Source organism: Larimichthys crocea, chromosome XIII (assembly GCF_000972845.2).
Source record: "Larimichthys crocea isolate SSNF chromosome XIII, L_crocea_2.0, whole genome shotgun sequence".
Classification (NCBI taxonomy): Eukaryota; Metazoa; Chordata; class Actinopteri; family Sciaenidae; genus Larimichthys; species Larimichthys crocea.
The window spans coordinates 32709376-32731458 of NC_040023.1; the positions used below are offsets into that span (position 1 = coordinate 32709376).

Below are 22083 nucleotides of genomic sequence, written 5' to 3' on the forward strand. Positions count from 1 at the left end.
AGATAGATAGATACTTAATTGATCCTGAGGGAAATTCAAGCATCCAGTATAGCAGCATGAGACACAGTAAACATACAATAAAATTAACCTGTAAAGATAAATCAGATTTTAAATTGAACCTGTGGTAAGAAATGATACATTAAACATGTGTTAAGAAAGTTAAACCTGTGCTAAGATCTTCATAAATAGAAAAATATATAAAAAGTAAAAAAAAAGTCACAGCATCAAGAGGTAGTGCAGATTTTTCATTCCAGTTCCAATATTGCCATATTTATACTATTTATATCTCCAGACTTGCCACTGTCTTTTCTATTCTTGGATGTCTTTTAGCTTGTATATATTTTTATATCTATGTTTTTATTTTATATTTTGACATGACTTATATTTTATATTTCATGTTTAGTGCTGTTTGCACCGGGATAAGAGGGAAACGCAATTTCAAATCTCTGTATGTCTTGTACATATAGCAGCATTGACAATAAAGTTGACTTGACTTGAATCATGTCTTATGGTGCAAACTATCCAGGAAACAGTGCGACTTAATAATAAAACAAAGCAAGAGCTAGGATCACAAAGTAAACTATATATACTCTCAATACAAATGTTTTAATGCAATGCACATAAAACAATTCAAAGTCCTGTTTTCCAGTGTGATCAAGCTTCTCAGAGACTCACATACATATCCACACATGTTGCATGTTAAAACACACAATGTCAGTCCTGTTAGTTGTTGACAGACGGTGAGTAAATAATAAAAAAAAAAATCTGCTGTGTAGCTGCAGAAAGTCTAACATCAGTCTGGAGTTCATTTTTAATCTACCTGATTTACCTGACCACCACCACCAGACGTCTCGTGAACCTTCAATTTGAGTTCAACGGAAAGCGAATCAACAACACCAACGCGGGGTTGGACGACAGGAAGTCGTACTGTAAAACTGGGCAAATACAAAATAAAAACACAAACGATTCTGTATTTATTAATTGTAATCAAACAGATGAATATATCGATAATTATTATAACTCAAAGCGTTGAAACGTGTAAGATAATATGTATAAATATTTCAGGACACCCCCCCTCTCTCTCTTCGCGTCGATGGTACGGTCCGCCATTGTGACGTTTTAAAAATTCAGCAGGCAGGCTCGGCAGTTGGCTCGCGACTCAGAGAAGAAAATCCGTTGTTGTGGAGAGGAAGAAAAGGCTCGAGACAAACCGGGCGACGTTAAACCGACGAAACGACCCGTTCAAACGCCTCGTTTTTGTTCCAGCGGGTAGTTCCCCACCTCCGACTCGTTGTTGTTTTGTTTATTATTTAGCTAACATGGCTTGTGGAGCTACGTTAAAGCGGTCGATGGAGTTTGAGGCCCTCCTCAGTCCCCAGTCTCCCAAGCGGAGAAGGTGCAACCCGCTGCCGGGGACTCCTGGCACTCCGTCCCCGCAAAGATGCAACCTCCGTCCGCAAGTCGACAGCCCGACGCACTCGATGTCTCCTCAGGCCATAGGGGGTGAACACAGGCTCACACCAGGTATGGAAAAAGACATTTTTCTCCCCCCCTCCTCCTCCTCCTCCTCCTCTTCTCTCTCTTTCTGCGTTTCAGGGTGGGTGTCATGGGGGGAGGGGGTTTGGGTGGAGTGGATAGCTATGGGGGTTGGAGGTTGCTAAGCTAACGTCAGGAAGGAGAACGTCGTCGCTTAGTTACCGACGTTTATTCTATTTATTTGTTTTTTTTCCCAGTAATTTTAATAAATAAAGTAGAAGCACAGCAGCAGAGGTGGCTGTGTTTTAAGATAGTCGGTGGCATCTTGCCAGCTCATTGTATTCTTGCATAGTTGTCTCAGTTAACTAATATGCTAATGGGCAAAAAAAAAATGTTGCCTTCAAAGTTCAGTTAATTAGATTAAATATACTTTATTCATCCCACCACCATTGTTACAGCAGCAGAGGGAAGTGTAGCATACACTACAGAATTAGAAAAAAGTAGAAAAGGCAACAATAAACAGACAAATATCTATAACCTACACAATAAAGTGCTGAGCATAAAAGTGGCATGATGTATAAAAAGAGTATTGTAATGTAAAGTGACCATAGTGTAAGAAATATTGCAAAGAAAGTGACTATGATACAAATAATATTACAAAAGTAAGTGACCGTGATAGAAATAATAACTGCAAGGTATAAATGAAATAAGCTTAATGGATGCTTATCATAGTTGCAGTTTGACGCCTATTGCATGTGTTTTTTTTTTAATATGTTAAATCAAATGAAATGAGAGCCCTTTTAAACAAAAAGCTTTAACACCTGGGTGACAGTCTAGCCTGTTGGCTCTCCCTGAGAAGACAAATGGCATCTCAGCATCATTGCAGGCTGTTTTAATTAGGAGCTGCCTGGCTTAATGTTCCTTGGCTTTAGTGCCACAATTGTCTTGCACTGAGGTGGGGTTTATACCATTATGCACCACAACCATTTCTTTTTCTTTTTCTTTTTTTCTCCCCTCCTCTCCGGGCCTGGAGGGCATTGTTCATTTCCTTTATGTCTGTACTCTCTACTCTATACCCCATTGACTTGGAAAGCTTTGCTGCGAGGATTGGACGACGGGTGTGGGGCGCACACACACACAAGTAGACAGAAGATAATTACCTAGATGTCTCCGCTGTGATCCAGTGGAGGCTTATTGTATGTGCCAGTCACTGAGATTTGGGCAGCATGATGGCAGAGAGGCCTACTCCGTTTTATGCTTTTTGAATTTTAATTTAAAAAAAGAATTGCTGGCCATCCTTGGCTTTTATCTGATCACTTCATTGCTCTGAAATGTGAGAGGATTACAGGATAGAGAGCTTGTTTAGTTGGCCTTCCTCTTGCTAAGAAATAAGAAAGGCATGCACGCATTCCTCATAACCAGTTTTTACTGGCAAGGAACGGCTTGGAGCGGTACATCCTTTTATAGCTGCCCGGTGACATTGTTTTTATGCCACTGGTCCCCTCCATTAAACTGGTTCCATCCAACAAGGTTTTTTTTTTTTTATCCTTAGGTTGTCTTCTTTTCATATCATAATCGGCTAAAGCGGGGGGGTAAACGATACGTTACTGCTGCGTGGCTCTCGGGCAGCATCCCCGCTCAGCGCTGCGCTTCTTGTCTTAGGTTTCAGTTGGTGATCTTCATGGAAGATTTACCTGCGTCTGAGTCATTTAAAAAAAATGAAAGTGCGACATGAACAATTAGTGAAGCTTATTGTAATTCAAGCAAACCTCTGATGACCTAATCCTGATTTGCACACCGTGCCTGCTGCGACCACGCTTTTAAAGTGAAGGGCATCTCTTCTGCTGTTCCTGTTTTGTTTTTTTGGACGACATGCTATGTTGCTTATAGAGAGAGCTTGGGAAAGTTTTCAGAGAGCATTAACACACTCAAACACTCACCTAGGTGTTGGCGGGGATGTCGTCACAGATGGCTTCCTGTGAAGTGTGTTTATTTTTGCGTCTGGTGAGCTGTGTAACTAATTCTGATTAGCCAACAGATTTATAGTGATGAAGTGTTTGTTTCCGAGAAAGCACGGGGCACTTCTCGCAGTCGCAGGCGCCTGGAGGCGAAGACGCATTTCCTTGGCCCTGTTATTGCTCGCACTGTTTATGCAGCCTGACTTGCTTTTGGTGGTATTCACAGTGCAGCTATGTTTGTTAGTACACAATATGAATCATTAGTATATTTTCCAGGTCGTCCAGCATGAACTCTGAAAGCACAAGAGGCCTGTTGGAGTCTGTCCGCCTCGCTGAATTACAGCACAGCAGCTGCAAGGGTGAAGTAATGTAGATTTGTCTGCTGCAGACACGAGGTCCATATACAAGGTATTATACTCACCTTCACCCAGAAAGAGGCCCCTCATGGGACCGGTGCTGCAAGCCTGCCTTTCTGCTGTGGTTTGCCAAGTGAAAGCAGTTTTGTATTTAGCGAAAGGTCAGCTGTCATCCCCCCCCACCCGTCTCTACCCACACATGCTTTCCAGCTAGTCAGGTTTGCCTGTGTTGAATGAGGCCGTGTGTGTGTGCAGACGAGACATGGGGATCTGACACCACCATGGCATCTATAGGTAATTATTTCACAATGTAAGATAGCCCTCCTCCTCTCCTCTCCTCCTCCTCCTCTGCCTCATTCTTGTGCTGCCAGTCTGGGCTTGTGCTTTGGTAAAATTCCCAGTCGTACAGGTGAGGCTGTTGTTCTTTCCAGGGACGTGATGTTACCAAAAAAGTTTGGCAGGTCATGATTCAGATTGAGCCAAGTTGGATTTTGTAAACGAAGACGTGGGGGGAAAAATATCAAACACCACTAATTAGAAGTGAGTAAGACAGAGAAATCCCCATTCCAAAAAAGTTTGGACGCGGTGTAAAACATAAATGAAAAACAGAATGCAATTATTTGTAAATCCTCTCGACCTATATTCAATTAAATGCAGCACAAAGAGGTCTGACAATAACACAGATCCAACTTTTTCTCTATCAAGTGGCAACCATCATCATGCAAATTATATTAAAGCTTAAAGTTGTGCAGAATGAACAGCATGGCCACTTTGATTGACAGGTAGCTGCCATTACAGGTGGTGTGTTTGAGCAACTTATGCATAGTATCACCCACAAGTTTCCAAAGCGTTACTGCCATGTTGGCCGTCCTGCCTCTTTCGCCTCCCAGCTAATCCAAAAAATCGGCAAAGACGCGGATCTTCGGGACGTGAGGAGGTTATTTATGTCTGCTGTGAAGTTGGTCATCTTAAATATGGGCGCCTATAGAGGCTGAAATGTTCTGTAGCCAGCTGCAAGTGAACACTGAAGGGATGACCTTTTGGCTCTTCCACATTGGCTTCATTTCCCAGCCACGGAGGTTCCTGCTCAAGGATGGGAATTGATCGATTCTCATCTTCTAAATGTAACGCAGAAGGCGTGTGTTAGTTACCCTCCGTAGTAACGGCAGAGGTGCTCATAGCCTGGCTGCTGCCGCCGCTGCGAGGTTGAGATTCATCTCCAGTCCGAAGCGTGTCCAAAACATGACATTCATTTAAAAATATTGCATGTTCGTCGTGTTCCCTCCCGACGCTGTTATCTCCACTCTGCAATGATTGCAAGTCGCCCTGTTGCCATCTTTTTTTAGTAAAATGCAGCCAAACTTAGGAGTGTTTGAGCCGAGTGGATGACATTGTTTACTACTGATTGCACGGCACGTGCGAAACTTGCGTAAGTTACGTGGCGTAATTAGTCCTGCTTGCTGGAATCGAGCGTGTGTAACTTCCTGCGGAAGTTATGTGACGTAATTCGTGCTTTCTGGAATTTATAAGCGAATCCTTAGATAAACTGCCAAACGATTCCATGGAATTGAAACACACGGAACCGGTTCTCAACAAGAACCGGTTCCGTGTGCTTCAAAACAACTCTTCAGAAACCTGTGCGTGATGTCGACTTATTTAAAATCTGCGTACCTCACAGCGAAAACAACACGAGTCGCACAGGAAGCTGCTCTTCAGTGGCAGACTTCTTGTTAGTTGTTATTTAGTTGCTATTTCCTAACTCTGCCATTTTTAGTGGTCACTCTTAAATTCTTTGGTGGTAAAGGGCAACTTGAACTGACCCGTAATACATCACAAACTGCCACTTGGCAGTCGGGACATTCGAAACTCACCCTCCACCCCCTCTACAATCTCTCTTTTTTTTTTTAGTGGTGAAGGGTGAAATGAAATGAGTCAGCTTTGTTTTCTCTCCACCACCATGTCCAATCTATCCGCCCGATCTCCCTCTCGTATTCACTCTTCAGCCTGCGCCTAAGCCTTTTTAGCCGAGCCTTTTCTCCGCTGTGTGTTCCCCCCTCCCTGGCTCCCGGAAGTCTCTGTGATTGATTGCTTGGCCTGGTTGTGGCAGGGTCATTGTTGCCAAGCAACGCCCATAGTTGAGCTACTCGTAGTTGGCAGGAGCTGCAAGTGACAGGCAGCAGGAGACGAGGTTTTCACTTTGTCAGTCAGACGTACCCAGGAGTGGCAATCGTCCACCAATCAATGTCCAACGTTTTCCACCACCTTGAGTACATTTAGGTTCAATGAATGCCTCTTTCATTCGGGGGATGTACATCCAACCATTCATGACACTTGTGTCGCATGTTAATCCCTTGTTTTTTAGGTGTTTAGCATATGTAGTCCCAGACAAATCAATAATAGCATTACACAGAAATACCAAATAAAGCTAGTTTTGTTGTCTCTGGTTCTAGTATTTTGCTCGGTCTGTTTCATTTACAGGGTTTCCCCCAGGAAACACAAGGTGTGCAGAGCTGGTGAGATCTGAAACCCCAACCCACCGTTCAAAAAATAACAAAACAACGAGACACAAAGTGAAAGCGAAGAGACGCACACAAAGTTCTGCCTCGCTGAGCAGCCCTGCTTGTCAGCCTGTAACTTAAACTTAAAATAAAATGTCCGCCGGGTAAAAAGAAACTTCAGCTTGAGTTTGTCTAACGTCAATGACTGTTTTTTTTTATTAGGCTGACTGAGCTGACTCCCACCTTTATACTTTGTTTTCCACCTCGACAATGCCGTAATCTCTGATCGACTTAATTTCTCACATCTAATCACACTCTAAAATGCTGAGTTGCTTAATTAATTACAAAAATCTGATCATAATCTTATAATTTTTGAATAATCTACTGAATATTTTCCAATTGTTAAGTCTATATAATGTCAGAATACAGTGAAAAATGTCTTCACAGTGTTTGCTTTCCCAGACATGCATTCAAAAAGATATTTAATGTACAGTGTTATGAAATGTGAATATTTGGCATTTGTTCTTGAGCAGTTACTTTTTAATTGTCAGAGTTATTGTTGAACAATTGCTCTGTCAGTCTACTAATTGTTTCAGCCCTGGTTGCATCCCCCTTTTGTGGGTTGGGAATGACGCCGTTCTTTCTCCAGTGACATGGCTTTATTAAAGAGTGAAAAGCCCAGTGAAAGCTAAACAAACAGCGCCTGTCAGATTAGGGTCCTGTATTGTTAAAGCTTGAAGGTTTCAGAGGCCTGCGTACATCAAGAGGAGGGGTCTCCATGGAGGCACCAGTTCACCGTATAACATGGCTTTCTTGAACTGGCTCTGCAGAGAAGATTTCCTCACAGTCTTGGCTTACTGACGAGCAGGCCGAATGGCAACACGTCTCTCTCCCCACCCAAGATAAAGAGGCACAGCTTCCCCAGATAGACGTATAGAGGCTTCACCACATGTATGAATCATGTAAGACATAGTCCCTCGTGAACATTTGTTTATCAGCTCTCTGGTTGAGCCTGTGGTGTTTTTCTCTTGTTTTTTTTCCCAGGACTTTTGTGAACTTTAACCTTATAATGAGATGTGTGTGTGCTCGCTCGCTGTGACCCGTGTTTAAGCTGTTTTCATTCTGGACAGCTGGGCAGCCTAGGGTTCATCCTAAGCAGGAAACCGAGATAAGGGTCTACATACAAACATGCATAGTTTTGTTTGTGTTGTGATTTTTACATGTTTATCCATAAAGTAAGTATAACTGGTCGGCTGCAACTAATGACAACATTGAAAACCCCCAAAATATTTTAGCGTTTTATCATTTAAGAGCAAACAAAAGTAACAAATTCTAATGTTTGAAAACTGGAGGCCTTTTGTGGCCTCAAAAGTGAATCAACGAAATTAGTTTTTTGGTCTCTGTGTGTAAAATAGTCTTTGTGGAGACAATGAAAGCAACACACTGATTCCTTGAATGCACCACAGTCAAAGTAAAGTTGAAATTTAGTGCGTCGTCACAGGCAGTACGGCAGATTTTAAACCAAAACAGGTAATCAAAACTTTCTGAGAGCCTTGTTAACTGCCTTTACCATACGATATGACCTGATATTGGGTAACAGTGTTGTGTATGTTCTGCTTTTCAAATGTGGACTTGGGTGCCAGTTTCTGGTTTGCCTTTTGTACTTATATACAGCTTTTGTAGATTTAATTATGTGACACCAAAACGACACAAATGAGCTCAGTTACGTTCCTGGATGACTAACGCTCTACCAAAACTATTGTTCCTGATCGAAACAAAGCTTTATGTACGTCCTACATGGGTAGCACCTACCGTGTAGATGACGTAGTTGGTCAGTAGCTATACTTAACACCTTTTTTTTTTTTAAGTTAGGTCACAAGCAGTGGTAATCAAATTTAGCCTATAGTGAGATATATCGTCGTTTGTATCGTCTGTATTGCCAGTATCAGTTCAGTTTACTCTACATCCACGAAACTCCAGAGCTTCAAACAGGCCTCAGAAGAATGAGACACTTTACTTTGTTAAAGCTGAGTGAAGAACACTGATTCATGTTGTAGCTTTCCCACCAGCTGTGCTCGGCATGATGCAGACTTTACGAAAGAAGTGAAGGAGAAGTGAAAGTGACGCAGACACAGGATCAGAAAGTGTGTCTTAAGTCAGCTGTGTGTGTGTTTGTCAGAGCTGCAGTAGGTATGCTACTAATGTCAGGCTTTCATGCCTACTTCCTGTCAACGTGAATGTTTCTCTTTCGAACCGTGTCTTGTGGTTGTGTTGGGCGTGCATCGAAAGAGCACACACTGAGAGAGAAAGACAGAACTAATTGAAATACTGGCCGTTTCATTCCTGTAATTAATCACTGCTCAACTCTTTAAAGATGTTTACGTGGAAGTCATTTCAAGTCGCATCGTTGAAGCTAAGTGGGGAAGTTGGGAATGGATTTGCTCTGGCATCCCGTTGGGAGCACGTAAGACAAATGTGTGCCGAAAGCGACCACGGTCAAAGCTGCATCTTCGCGCCTGTGGTCGACATTTCTGTGTGTTCTCTGTCCTGGTTTTAACAGTTTTGTCCTTGTTCCCGTTTGCTCCCTACAGAGCAGATCTTCCAGAACCTCCGTCAGGAGTACAGCCGGATCCAGAGGCGGCGGCAGCTGGAAGGGGCCTTCAACCAGACCGAGGCCTGTAGCTCCAGTGATGCCCCCAGCCCCAGTTCCTCCCTCAACGCTCCCAGCTCCCCACCAGGTAGAATATACTGCTGGCTGTACACACACACATAAACTGGTGTTTAAGGCCGTGTCTTTTGGTCATGCACAGCTCTAATGTGGGTACAGCATGTTTTTCGAACCGCATGCTAAACATGTATGCGTTCTGTAACGGCAGCTGACTGAACTAGGTTCACCTTAGTCATTGTTTTAGATGCGTTAAGAGCTGAAGGAGGGTATTGTGATCAAATAACATGTCTGCTTTGTTTTGTTCTGGTTAGCAAGTCCTACAACATTGACGTGACCGTCAACTCAGACATCAAAATCACCCCCCAAAAAACCCAGAATTGCATCTTTTGTAAGCCACGTTTTGGGTTCCGTGCAGTCGCGCCGACATCAGTTACGAATGATAAGGTCGTTCATTCTGCAAGGCCGGCCAAAAGACCACTTGGCTGGAACTGCATGACCAACTCGAGTCTCAAGAGGCAGGCTACTGCTGCTCCTCAGAACAATCACAAGGGCAGAGGGATTGTGATTCCAGATGTGAGTTTGTGAAAGATTTGTCACTTCCTGAGAAGCGAACTTAAATGATTATCTTCTCAGAGTAATGTTACATGTTCTTCCTTCATCATATCTAAAATGATAATAAATCAAACTCGTACGTCGCCAGCGGCGTGTGTGAGGGCCGCTGGGAATGTGTGTGACCGCTGTGAAACAATCAGGAAACAACTTTTTTTATTCTGCTGATTAACCGACTTTATGGATGCCGGCGCTCCCTCACTCTCATTCACGGTGCTCGCCTTCTCTCAAACTCAAAAACTTCTTTGTGTCAGTGTTTTGCAGTGTAAATTGCGAGCCAGACTCCGGTTTAAAAGCTGGGTACATGAGATAAACAAAACCAGAACACAACAGGTAGAGTATCAGTCTATGAATCCACCTGGACAGCCTCAGAGACATTTCAGGCTGGCTGTGGAGGTTTGATTGGTGGCCACAGTGTGATGTCAGGTTGCGTTTTTCCAAAAGATGGATCCGGCTAAACAGACAACCCTTCACTCAAATTAAGGGGGAAAAAATATTTTTTTTGCCACAGCGCTGGATCCTGAATGTACCCTAAAATAGTTAATAAATAGATCAAAGAGATTCAAGTCAAAAATCACAGAAGAGCACATTGTAATTGAATATTTGGTGGCTGACAAATTTCTAAATTAATAAAATGGCAGTGCATAAAGACATAACTACAGTTGTCTTGACTGAAGGTCAATCTGTTACGTACAAAGCTGGGACCTGAGACCATCGTTAACATCTGCGTACATAATTTTTTTTATTCATGTTGACAAGACGTCGTACTCGTCCTCTGTAGAAACACATCTGTGCTGCGGCATCAGTGGCGCAGTTTGATACGTTGAGCACAGTTTAGCAGTTGGGGGCCGAGATGTAATCCAAGCCCTGGGCCTTCAGGCTTTTTTTTTTTTTTTTTTTCCCCCTCTCGCTCTGCAGGACGGTCTCATACATCACACTGACTGCACTGTTACTAACCCAGCCTCTTTTTTTGTCTCTGAGACGGCCATTAAACCTTCATGCTCTGCCATCCTCAACCGTGATTTACAAACATTTTAGTCTAAACAGCTCAGAGCAGACCTCAAAGGCTGCTGGGTAGAGACTCACTGAGCTAAAGCTGGCTCCAGTTGCACTGAGACAGGGACACTGAGGTGGGGGGGGGACTCATGGAGGACCCACATTAGTGCTGCATGACCTTGTCGGCTGGCAGAGGTGAGGGACGACAGGAAGCAAAGCTGTAAATTTGCACCTGGCCGAGCACCCATTTCTGGAGAGTGAGGACACTTCTGTCTCTGTGACTTATCGCTGTGCCACGGATGTGAGTGATTCGGCCTTTTCACCGCTGATCTGATTTTTGTGTGTCTCAGGTGCCTCAAGGAAGGACCAGCCCTCGTTTACACTGAAGCAGGTGAGCTACCTGTGTGAGCGGCTGCTTAAAGACCACGAGGAGAAGATCCGGGAGGAGTACGAACAGATTCTTAACACAAAACTCGCAGGTAAATTTAAACATTCCTCTCTGAATAAATAAACCATAAAACCACAGGACCTTTTTTTTAATATCAACGTTGACAATTCATCTGTGCAGCACATTTTTACACTCTGGCAGTGAAGTAAAGAAAATCTTGCCTCCTCCCTTATGCGGATCTCATATTATAACTGATAACGTCTGCGCTCCTCATATGTTTCTAGATGCCAAGACTGTAAACCAGCATGTGCCGTAAAGATGTTTTTTTTTTTGGAGGTACTCCGCTAAACAAAAATCATAACATTTCTCTTCGTTTTGGCCCTCCATGCACGTTAATCTTGTATTTTTCTTACCCAAAAACTACAATTTATTACAACCTTTTGTCTCCTGAGTTCTTCTATGATCACCCCATCGGGCAAGTCTCTGTCACGTTGCAGCCGTGATGCCGTTTTGGTTCATTTTCAAGCATCTTCAAACTCCACCAGGAACGTTTGAGAAGTGCTTTGCTCTCCACACTTTAACTTGCTCAGATTTGGTCATTTTTCCAAGTTTGTGTGTTTCTAAATATGGTACATAGTTAAATAGTTTCACTATCTGAAGTTGGAGTGTTTTTATTTGGAAAAATCGCCCAGATTGACTTACGGCCAGCTACAGACGAGCCACGTATTCTTGGCAGAGACAAACAGAGACCCACTTTTGGGACTCGTGAAACCGACCGCGGTGCGTCTGGCGGAGTTTGAAACATTGACTAGAACGGCTGCGCTTAGCTCTGCTGGCCACTTTAATCATTTACTCATTGTAAACGTCCAATCACATGTTGATTTGGTCATCATCATCGTAAAAGTTTTTTATCAGCACAGCAGCTTGTTCAATATGAATATATGGGAAACTACCTGTGTGTGATCACAGAACAGGAGGAGGCTGAACAGAGGTGTAACAATAAGCTGAGACTCTGCAGCCTCCCCAGATGTCGACAGATGTTCATTGTTGTTGTTTGCTAACTTTAAAAGAGGATGTTGTAGAGATGCAGCAGGTTTCCTGTTCAGCTGTTTCAGTTTGGACAGAGATATTTTTGACTCGGTGCCGTCTGTCCTCTGTTCGATCAGGCGTTCACGTTCTTCTTCTTCTCTTTCCAGAACAATATGAATCTTTTGTGAAATTCACACAAGACCAGATCATGCGAAGATACGGGGCCCGGCCTGCTAGTTGTAAGTATCTGTTTTTTTTTCTTCAGACACATCAAATAATTTCTTATTTATTCATCCTAATGATCTGATTGTTGCCACGTGTGACCGCAGCACTCATCAGCATCAATCATTTTGTGTTTCAGATGTCTCCTGAACTCGCACCGATGAGATCCCAGCTTCCTCTCACAAGATGGCTGCTCTTCTACTGCCCCCTTCCACTTGATTTTCATTTTATTTACCAACATCCCCCCTCCCTCCCTTCCCCCCCTCCCTCAACCATCTCAAACCGTTTGGGTGCCATGGTTTATCCTCTTTTTAACCCCCAAAAGTTGATTTCTTACTTCGAAACTATTGCTGCTGGCCAAAAGTTGTTAGAAGAATCTGAAAGATAAACTATGTATGAAGCCCATCCTCTTTTTATTATTATTTTTTTTGCCCCTTTTCTTGTCGATATACTCTTTCTGAAAATCCTGACTAAAGCAGATCTGTGTCAAATCTCTTGCCGGCGCTGTAGAAAAAAAGCTTATTGGCTCATGTGATCATCCTGTATAACCTTCCAGCAGCTGTATTTAAAGGCTTCTCACGTTGTCCCACTTTTCTTGCCCGCCCGCCCATCTCCCCTCCCTCCTCACAACTCTTTACCTGAGAATGTGGATTTTTCTCCCTTTTGAAAAAAATAAAAGTTCTGTGATTAATCTGTCGTCTGGCATGTTTGTCTTGAGGCAAGGATTTGTTTTTAGAAATATGGGTGGCTGATAAAACGATCACACTACAAGGTCGGTGTGTAGTATAAGTATATCACATGGTCTTCTCAGCACATGAGGTTTCCCACTTGTGATGGAAAAGGCATTGAATCCATGTTCGGTTTTAAAGAAAATCGAGCTTGATTCTTGGCCTCAACAATGAGTTAAAATGAGAATCCCATCTCAAGTTGAAACAGGAAATTGACAGAAAATGACTAATTTAATCATTTAATAACTCTAATCTCACCATAAAGTCTGTGAGATAATAGTTATTTTGGAGGCAAGGATGTGTTTTTAGCAGTATGGGTAGTTGATAAAACAATCACACAACAAGGTCAATGTGTAGCAGTTTTGGAGCTTTTGACCATAGCGCATGGTCTTCTCGGCAGATGAAGTTTGTCATGCAATTGTAGATGTTTGCACCTAAAGCACTTTACATCTGTGTTTGCTTAGAAATTGAAATTCAGAGTTGATTCTTGAACCTTTATAAAGAGTTGAAATGAAAATCGCATCTCAAGCTGAAACAGGTGATCGACAGAAAATGACATATCAATAATTTCTGAACTGTTTGAGCCTCTCCAGTTTGAGTTTTCTCTGCAATCGTGGCTCCGAATGTGAAATATGTAGCTCTGGTTCTGATCAGGATTCATCTAAAGTCAATGAACTTTCTGTGGCTGAACAGGGTCAGCCTACACTGCCTATATGATGTTGGTACTTGGAGATTCGACTATTTTCTGAGGTAGTACAAGGTGTAAAAAAAGTTTGAGAAACACTGATTTGAATTGAATATTTTGGGGGATTTTTCTTCTTATGGCTAACAAAATGTAAAATAACAATTGTTTTAGAAGACTGTAATGAGTATTTTTGGACATTTTATGACAAACACGATAGAGAAAATTCATTTAATAAAGATATAGTGTGAATAATTGGTCAATAAAAGTCACAGCTCTAATCTCCCCCCAAAAACTCCACAAGGTAATGGTTATTTTGGAGACAACAAATAAATTCTGGCAGTTATTTGTCACATCTTGCTGCTTAATTAACGTGCAGCATAATTATGATTAAGATTTACTGGTAATTTTCATGAATAAATGACTAAAAAAATGTGCAGTATTTTATTTTCTGTAAACATGTTAAGCCCTTTCCTGAGTCCGTGGACTCTAGCGCCTCCTTGTGGTGAATATGAGGTGATGCCGCATTCATATTAAAGTGGAACTTCACTGAATTAAACACTGTGCAGTCTTATTTGAATATATGACACTGTGGATCAGAGATGGTCGCTTTTATTGCCCTGCTGGGCTCTGTGTGTGTGTGTGTGTGCGTGTGCAGGAGCTACAGCCCTGCATATACCTTGTCCGTGACGTCACAGGTCCCAGGTGTGGCACGGGGGTAGAACAGGTAGGCTGTTGTTGTTGTCGCGCGCAGTTTGCAGACTACCGTTTGGTGGAACTGTGAGCGGAAAAAAAAGAAAAAAGGTGGGAAACATCAGCGGCTTGTTTGGGCTCAGGAAGGAAGTTTGATGCAGGAAAAAGCGATGACAGAGCTATAATTATCTCCAAGTGCGCTCTTTTTTCTTCCTCCCCTCCAAAGACCTCACACGGCCGGTTTGAAGAAGAGACTCCGCCGCGGAGCTGTCTGCAAACATGGAGGAACGCTGCTGAAAAACGAGTTTGCACAGTATTTTAAACTTTAGTATTTCACATCAGCTCCTTAGCTCGCACTTTGAGCTGTTGGTTTGTTTTTATAGTTTAGTCGAATCAATATTTATGCGCCTGGAACCAGTCGGAGACATCAGCACTCTCTTCCTGTTGGAGGTTTAGGTGAGTAGGCCAAAGTGAACCCATTAAACAAATATTAGAAAAGTTCACAGTTTACTAGATTTTGGTGAAATGTTTTTTTTTAAGAGCAAACCCACAAAATCAGAGTAATGTCTCCAGGCACGCCCAGTAAACAGGAAATGTTAATTGAGTCTACTGTAAGTCAGTGTAAGTAAAGGCGCCATGGGAATATTGTCATAAATAAAGTCAAATCTCATTCATGTGTAGCCTGGTTTTGTATGAAACTGGGACTTTTTGTGCTTTTTCATTCACTTGTGCTCGAGCAAAGGTCTCACAGAGGGAGTGTGTGTAATTACAGGTTCCCATAAATGTCTGGAAAACTCAAAAGATATTCAGTTTATCATGTAAGACAAAGAAATGCAGCAAGTTCTCACATCTGAGAGGCGCTACAGCTGTTTCATATGCAGCTATAATGTTTGATTGGTGATTGGTGACCATACAAGCAGCATAACCTGGATTTTTATAGTTCTTCTGCTTTAAATACATTTACAATAAGACTTTTAAACCCGTGACATTATGTGACATTCAGTACTATTCCCAAGAGTACAATTAAATTACATTTCTTCCATGTATGGAACATTCTAGTGCTCATGGACTCTGACAATTGTGCATGTGCAGTTGTGTAGCTGCTCATTTTGCTGTCTGATTATTTGAATTAAATCAATTTTTATTATTATTTAGAAGCAAAAATGACAAACATTTACTGTTTTCAGCCTCTCCTATGTGAGAATTTGATGCATTTCTTTGTCTAACATGACAATAAACTGAATGTTTTGGGGATTTTAAGACATTTTAAGATGTGGGCTGTCTATGAAAGTAGTTGGTTGATAAAAGAATGATGAAAATAATCGTTTGTTGTCATAGAGAGATACTTAAGGGATTAGCTTGTGTTTATTAACTTATCTTGATTTCTGGGCGCCTTAAATCATTAGAGAAGTAAAGGGAGTGTCGGGATAGGTGTGGGCGATGTAGATAAAATCCTTCTGTAATTTTGTATAACACAATAGTTGCCAGTTTATTAGCTACAGCTTAGTAACGCAGTATAATATAACAGCCCTGCAATAAATCCTACCTTCATGACGGCTGTAATGTTCAGTTGTTGAGGTGTTGATTGAGCTTTATGGTTAGTTTGGAGGCTGTAATTTGTGGTGCTGTTGAGATGGAGGTGTTTCTAATGTTTAATATCCTCGTTGATATAAACAGGGTGGACAAAATATTAGAAATACTTCTCTGTATGAAGCAGGAATCTCTGTTTTTGGCTACTTTTCCCATGCAAAATTAATAAAAATCCACCTTTACGCCCAGAGATATTAAAGTGATTGCCTCCACTTTATAAACAGATAAATCTACGTTATCTCAAGGTATATACCGTAACCGTTAAGTCTGAATCGGCTGTTTAGGACCGGAGCAGCGATGGGGGACATCGACCTCGAGCAGCAGGAGCCGTTTCCCGTGGACAGAGATGGGAAGCCGTTCAGGAGCGGAGCAGATCAGCTGGACGGCGACAGAAAACTCGGATGCTGCGAGAAGTTCCAGCTGTCCGTCTCCAAGTGGATGCTACCGGAAGACGCTCGCAGCAAATACCTGGAGCGGGCCAACTGCTGCCCGCCTCCCATCTTCATCATCCTCATCAGTATTGCAGAGGTAGCTTTGGCCTGGATGTACACGACACACATGTTGTAATGAGCGCTGCGAGGGTCAGTATGGATTCTGTGAGCTAGTTTTACATGCAGCCTACATTTTGCTGTCATAGTGTCACTGTATAGATTTGCTGTAATTATATTTAGTAGAGCAGATACTGAGGCAAAGTCTTATTTGACTGTTCATAGCTACAGTAGTTAAAGAGTAGTTGACCACTCTAAAGTTGTGAAGCTCTTGTACAGCCATCATGAGCATTATTTTCTGTCTGTTTTGGCGTCTGCTCCACCTCTTCCGAACGTCTGATTCACCATACGGGCACGGTGTCAATGAAAACAGTAGTTTCAGGTTAGAGCTGGTACAGTTGATCCTTACAGGTGGGATTCAGAGATGCCAATCCCTGAATGTGTAAACGGAAAGCCGCCGTGTCTTTTGACTTTTGGAGTCGGGGGAAATAAACACATCTGGTGGAATGTGAATGTGTGGAGCGGTCAGTGGGCGATTTGTTGAAATAGCAAGAAGGCGGCTGCCTCATTTTTCCCTAAAACTATGATTTGAAAGGAGGAATATTGAGTTATACCAGCAGGGATGTGTTGGTACATAGCCTCTGTCATTATCTTCATAGAGGCTGCTGAGCCTGGTTACACTGTCTGCTTGCTCAGCTCCTGTTCTGGAACGAAACCGGCTCCGCTTAAGTTAACCAAACTGTACTACAAACACGTGAGAGGCTCAGTTTACTTTGCACAATAATGTGCCTCCTTTGTTGGCCGGTTACAAATTGCCCGCTGCTATATGTAAACATCTTTATATTATCTTTACGTCCCCTTATTTAGCATTCATAGGCAGCAAATTAAAAACAAATGTAGGCAAATATAATTAACTCCAGCTAATTTGCAATCCTTGTCCTTGTTAGGATTTTTAAGAGTAAAAAACACAAAACAAGACTCTAATACAGGAATAAAACATAGAGTACAATCCTCTGTACATGCATAGACTCTAACAATAAAACAAACATAGACAAACGACCTCTACAGAAAGTAAACATGACTGAAAATGATGATTAAGAACATTAAAAGAACGACAAAGCTGTAGCTTTAAAATCAGTTAATAATGACATTACAGTGTGTTAGAAAACATTTACTAAAGGTTTTTATAGTTCTTATGAATATAAAATAGAGCGACTTTAAGCTTTGCTCTCATATCAATGAGTGTTTTGAACGCTCAGGGATGAACAGCTCCCTCTTTGTAGCTCACAGATGTCCATTGTCACTGCATTTGAATGTCTGTGAATACTTTATTTACCCAGGGAAGATGTGGGAATGAGCTGCAGTGTTCTGTCTTAGCGTGACTTTAATATGTTTTATATTCCCACAGATACAGACGTCTGCGAACGATCACACTGGGGGGATTTTCTGTGCTTGGTTAAACAAACCTCGACATCTGTATTTCTCATTCCTATCTTTATTTTCTCAGCTGCTGTAGCTTCCACCCCAATCCATAACCTAAAGGCAGGCAGTTTGCGGTCCAAAATAAAATCTCTTAAAGGCTAACCTCTGTGTATGTTCTCTGATCAGTTGGCAGTGTTTATCTACTATGCTGTGTGGAAGCCTCAGAAGCAGTGGGTGACCCTGGATGAAGGCATCTGGAACAGCCCTCTTACATACAAGCCCGAGTCCAGGGAGGAAGCATGGCGCTTTTTCTCCTACATGTTTGTCCACGCCGGGTAAGCATCTGCAGGCCTTTTTAGATACCTTAATTACATAATGACAGCTTGAGTCAGTGGGCAGATTCCCACAGACTAGTAACCGTAACAGTAACTATTAATTTTGTGGAGCTTGTAACCACTGTGGGTTTTTCTTCTGATGTCGTCAGACGCGTGGATTCATTTCTGTGGTCATTTCTGAGACTGTAGGTTGTTAACTGTTGCACCTCACTGCTTGTTACAGCGTTCCTGTTTCTCATTTTGAAACTTCCCCCTTTGCCGCATTACTTCATATTATCATCACAATCACGGTTGCAAAGGCGAGTCATACATATAAAGCTGAATAGCTTGAAATCTCTTTTTTTATGAAGGCCCGGAAGCTGTCTGAATTGTTGGCACATCTGTCAAAACAATGCAAAGCCATGTGATGTGGTCTCAGAAATCATGAGTGCATAAGCCACAGGAACACAGGAAAACCAAAAAAGCACATGGAAAAACTAGATTAGCAAAGAGGAACATTGGTCACAGTCACCAACACCAACTGCAAGACACTTAACAGGATGCTTGCTTAAAGGATAACGCTAACAGATATGGCAACATTTCCCATGAAAAGACCAACAATGGACTGATTCAGTGTTACCAGACAGCTTCTCAATTGTTGTCCAGAACCAATTAAAAACACATAAATGAGCTACTGTAGTTTATCCTGGGTCAATCCCATAATCCTGTTTTAATTATTTACTGAGAATATTCCTTGGTAAAAACACAACTTACTTCTGTTTGAGTAACAGTTCTGGGGGTATTTTACATAATAACTTTATGTTTAATCAGTTTTTATTGTTAATTGGTGAACAGTTTGTCACGTAAGCTAAAAAATGAGCCCATCCACGACTTTCTCGGCTGCCTATCTGGTTGTTAAATTGGCTATTTTATCATTATTATCACAGATCTTCTGAATGTTACACAAAGAACCTTTAATAAACCTGTTTTTAAAGATTAAATACCTTTTTAGTTCCTGCAGGGATACAGGTGTTTCTGTTATTGTGCATTTCACCATCATGGTTAAGCACATTTTGCTTATTTCTTGCCTCCCTAGTGTGGAGCACATCGTGGGAAACCTGGTGATGCAGCTGGTGCTGGGAATCCCACTGGAGCTGGTCCACAAAGGATTTGAAGTGGGAATGGTTTACCTAGCAGGTGTCCTGGCAGGTGAGCACCACCTTTATCCCCCCTCCCCACCCTAAGACACAGTAAATGTGCCACAGCTGACTCTCGTTATAAAAGCATTTCCGGCTCTTTCACTGATTCTTTCTGTTTCCTCTCAGGTTCTTTGTGTAGCTCCATCTTTGATCCTCTCAGTGCTTTGGTGGGAGCTTCTGGGGGTGTTTATGCCCTAATTGGAGGTTATTTTATGAATGCAGTGGTGGTAAGTTTATATATAGCAGAGTTGGTGTGAATCAAGTCAAGTAAAATTGCTCCAATACTGATACCAATATCAGAAATATCTCTGATACTGCCTAAAATGCATTGTTGGGGATCAATGTTTTTATTATTGGATGTAATTTATTCAGATTGGCTGACACTATATTCTCACCATAACCAAACTAACCAACCCAAACCCAATGAAGGCAATGAGACAGAGTAGGGCCGGTCATGGGCGCTGTGCTGCCACTGGTCAATGGCAACTACTGTTTTTAGAGCCTCGAAGCAGCGTTGATTGCTGGTAGTAACGTAAGCCAGAGCTCTGGCGATCATTCTCTGTATGTTTTTATGTTTTAATAAAAGGTTTAAACTTAAACTTAAATTGTTCTCCGATTCACAGAACTTTCGAGAGATGATTCCTCTCCTTGGAGTGTTTCGTATCCTCGCCATAGTGATTTTTGGTATGTGTGTATGTTTCAGCCCGTTTTTTTAACTTTTCATACTTCAGATATGTCAAATTAAATACTGTTTTCTTTCTCCAGTTGGCATTGATTTCGGATTTGCCTTCTACAGAAGATTTGTCAACGACGAGGCTGGTTTGAAGGTATGATTTTGATGTTTAAAAAGAGGAATCCATTGACTAAGCCTGTTTGAGCTCTGACTCCCTCCCCCACATAATCTTCCTTCATTTGAATGTGTTTTGGCTGTTAAACTGGTCCCGCCAGTTTTTTTTGTTTTTTTTGTGGGTGTATCAGTGAGGTCAAATGACAGTACTCGAGGGTCTAACTCGTAAATTAAGCCTACAGGCTAATTCTGATCGCTGACTTTGCATTCTTCCTTCCACCTAGGTGTCCTTTGTGGCTCATTTTGGAGGAATTTTGGCCGGGATGACCATCGGCTATGTCTTCTTCAGCGCCTACAACAAGAAGCTACTTAAAGACCCACGTTTTTGGCTGTGTATAGTGGGCTATATAGTCTTTGTGCTGGTTGCTGTGATCTTCAACATCTGGCTAACCCCAGCAACATAAACCTGCACTCGCTAATATTTCTTTTTAAAGTTAACACTAAAAGCTTTAACGCCACACTCAGGAAACTGTATTTTACTGTCGTGTTTCAGAGCAAAAGCTGCTCATCAGGGACTTTGTGAATGTCATGCACAAGGTTTTTATTTTATTTTAATTTTTTAATTTGACATCAGTTTCCTCTGTTTATAGCTGAGTTCAAGGTAAACAGTGCCTTCTGCTGTCAGTGTGTGGCATTGCAGAAGGAATATTTTATATTTTAGACAATGTTGAGGAAAACGTGCCTTTAAAAAGTTAATTTACAAGTGAATTAAATGTTATAGATTTGATCTCTTCTGTAATTGAGGCTAGATATTTTTCAAATTTTCATGAATAATTGGTGAATACACTATTATTCTTTAATAGGAAATAATTCTCAGACTCTGTGCTTCTTCTGTTTTATGTTTCTGGACTTTCAGTGTTCACGAAATGTGCCTTAAATGTGGTGAAATCTCCTCACTGCATTAAACACAATTTTATGAAGACATGTCGACAGGAAAAAAGAGTTTTGTAAGCACGGGTTGGTGGGTTTACCATCAGGCCTTGGCTTAATGCCCCATTATTGTTTCAGTCGCATCCTGTTGACAGGACATTGCTGATTACATGTTGTCAAACTGATTAATTGAATATCCGGCTTTTGGAAACACCGGGTACTGTTGTTGTGTAATTAAAGAGTGGTTGGTATCGGACAAATCTGCCACTTAACTGGTGAACATTAAACATAAATCCTAGTTTAGTAAACGTACATATCACTGTTGTATATCTGGTATGAGGTACTGGTTGTAATTTATAACCACATCTTCATTTAGAAAATGTGTTTGACTCATCCAAGATTAAAGTTAAACTAAAACCAAAGACCTCCTACACTTAAATTAGCATTTCCACAGCTTTATGTTTTAAAAGTTTTTGTTTTTAAAAAAATAAAATTTGATGTTTTTAACGCATTTTGTGAAATTGAATCTTCTGCAGACACAGAAACCCGAGACAAGAGCATTGATTTTGTCTGAGGAACACATGCAAAGACAAAATTTCCAATGGTTGTCTAATTCATTATCAATTAGCAGATGATACAGTGTGCAACAGTCTGAGGTTTAATGCTGCAGGGACTCCGTACGGGGGCTTTTGCTATTTTTCAGTATGGAAAGTTCCATAGTTTCCAAACTGAGCTCGTCAATATAACTTAGTGCATCAATATTCAATTATCATGAGCTGGTTTGCTTTGACCCTGAAACATTGTGAAATGGTGTTTTGCCTTATGTAGTACAGCACACTGAAACATCGAAATCTGACAGATTTCACTGCGTGTATCTTGATGCTGCTATGTGGTGGTTTGCTGTAATATATATGCATTGAATTTTCTCATGCAGTTTCACATTAAAGGGTTAATGCGGAACATAACACTGTGTTAGTTAATTTGGTTTGGTTGAGTAGGTCCAAAGATCCTAAAGACGATCATGCCAGAGTCAAAAACCAGTCAGAGCAC

At 41.6% G+C, this 22083-nt stretch overlaps 2 protein-coding genes across 4 annotated transcripts; both read left to right on the top strand.

Moving 5' to 3' along the window:
• The first annotated feature begins 1131 nt into the window (after positions 1-1131).
• Positions 1132-12888, top strand: akirin1 (akirin 1). The gene is made up of 5 exons (XM_010738165.3): positions 1132-1524; positions 8880-9026; positions 10912-11040; positions 12146-12217; positions 12340-12888. Exons 1-5 carry the CDS (start codon positions 1320-1322, stop codon positions 12348-12350), a joined length of 564 nt encoding a protein of 187 aa, XP_010736467.1. The 5' UTR covers positions 1132-1319; the 3' UTR covers positions 12351-12888.
• Positions 12889-14218: 1330 nt separating this feature from the next.
• Positions 14219-21540, top strand: rhbdl2 (rhomboid, veinlet-like 2 (Drosophila)). Of its 3 annotated transcripts, XM_027286823.1 has the most exons (9): positions 14221-14607; positions 14687-14759; positions 16178-16421; positions 17990-18138; positions 19214-19326; positions 19443-19543; positions 19940-20000; positions 20082-20143; positions 20388-21540. In XM_027286823.1, exons 3-9 carry the CDS (start codon positions 16191-16193, stop codon positions 20565-20567), a joined length of 897 nt encoding a protein of 298 aa, XP_027142624.1. In that variant the 5' UTR covers positions 14221-14607; positions 14687-14759; positions 16178-16190; the 3' UTR covers positions 20568-21540. The 3 variants fall into 3 exon arrangements, with proteins under 3 accessions (XP_019130211.1, XP_027142624.1, XP_010736468.1); XM_019274666.2 differs by lacking the exon at positions 14687-14759 and having other exon boundaries at positions 14219-14607; XM_010738166.3 differs by having other exon boundaries at positions 14221-14759.
• Positions 21541-22083: the final 543 nt, after the last annotated feature.

Bases quoted from the DNA above. Each gene is read 5' to 3' on its own strand.
- akirin1 (XM_010738165.3), top strand. From the start codon at position 1,320: ATGGCTTGTGGAGCTACGTTAAAGCGGTCGATGGAGTTTGAGGCCCTC. The intron at 1,525-8,879 runs GTATGGAAAAAG...TGCTCCCTACAG, and splicing joins TGAACACAGGCTCACACCAG to AGCAGATCTTCCAGAACCTC. The intron at 11,041-12,145 runs GTAAATTTAAAC...TTCTCTTTCCAG, and splicing joins TCTTAACACAAAACTCGCAG to AACAATATGAATCTTTTGTG.
- rhbdl2 (XM_019274666.2), top strand. From the start codon at position 16,191: ATGGGGGACATCGACCTCGAGCAGCAGGAGCCGTTTCCCGTGGACAGA. The intron at 19,544-19,939 runs GTAAGTTTATAT...TCCGATTCACAG, and splicing joins ATTTTATGAATGCAGTGGTG to AACTTTCGAGAGATGATTCC. The intron at 20,001-20,081 runs GTATGTGTGTAT...TTCTTTCTCCAG, and splicing joins CCTCGCCATAGTGATTTTTG to TTGGCATTGATTTCGGATTT.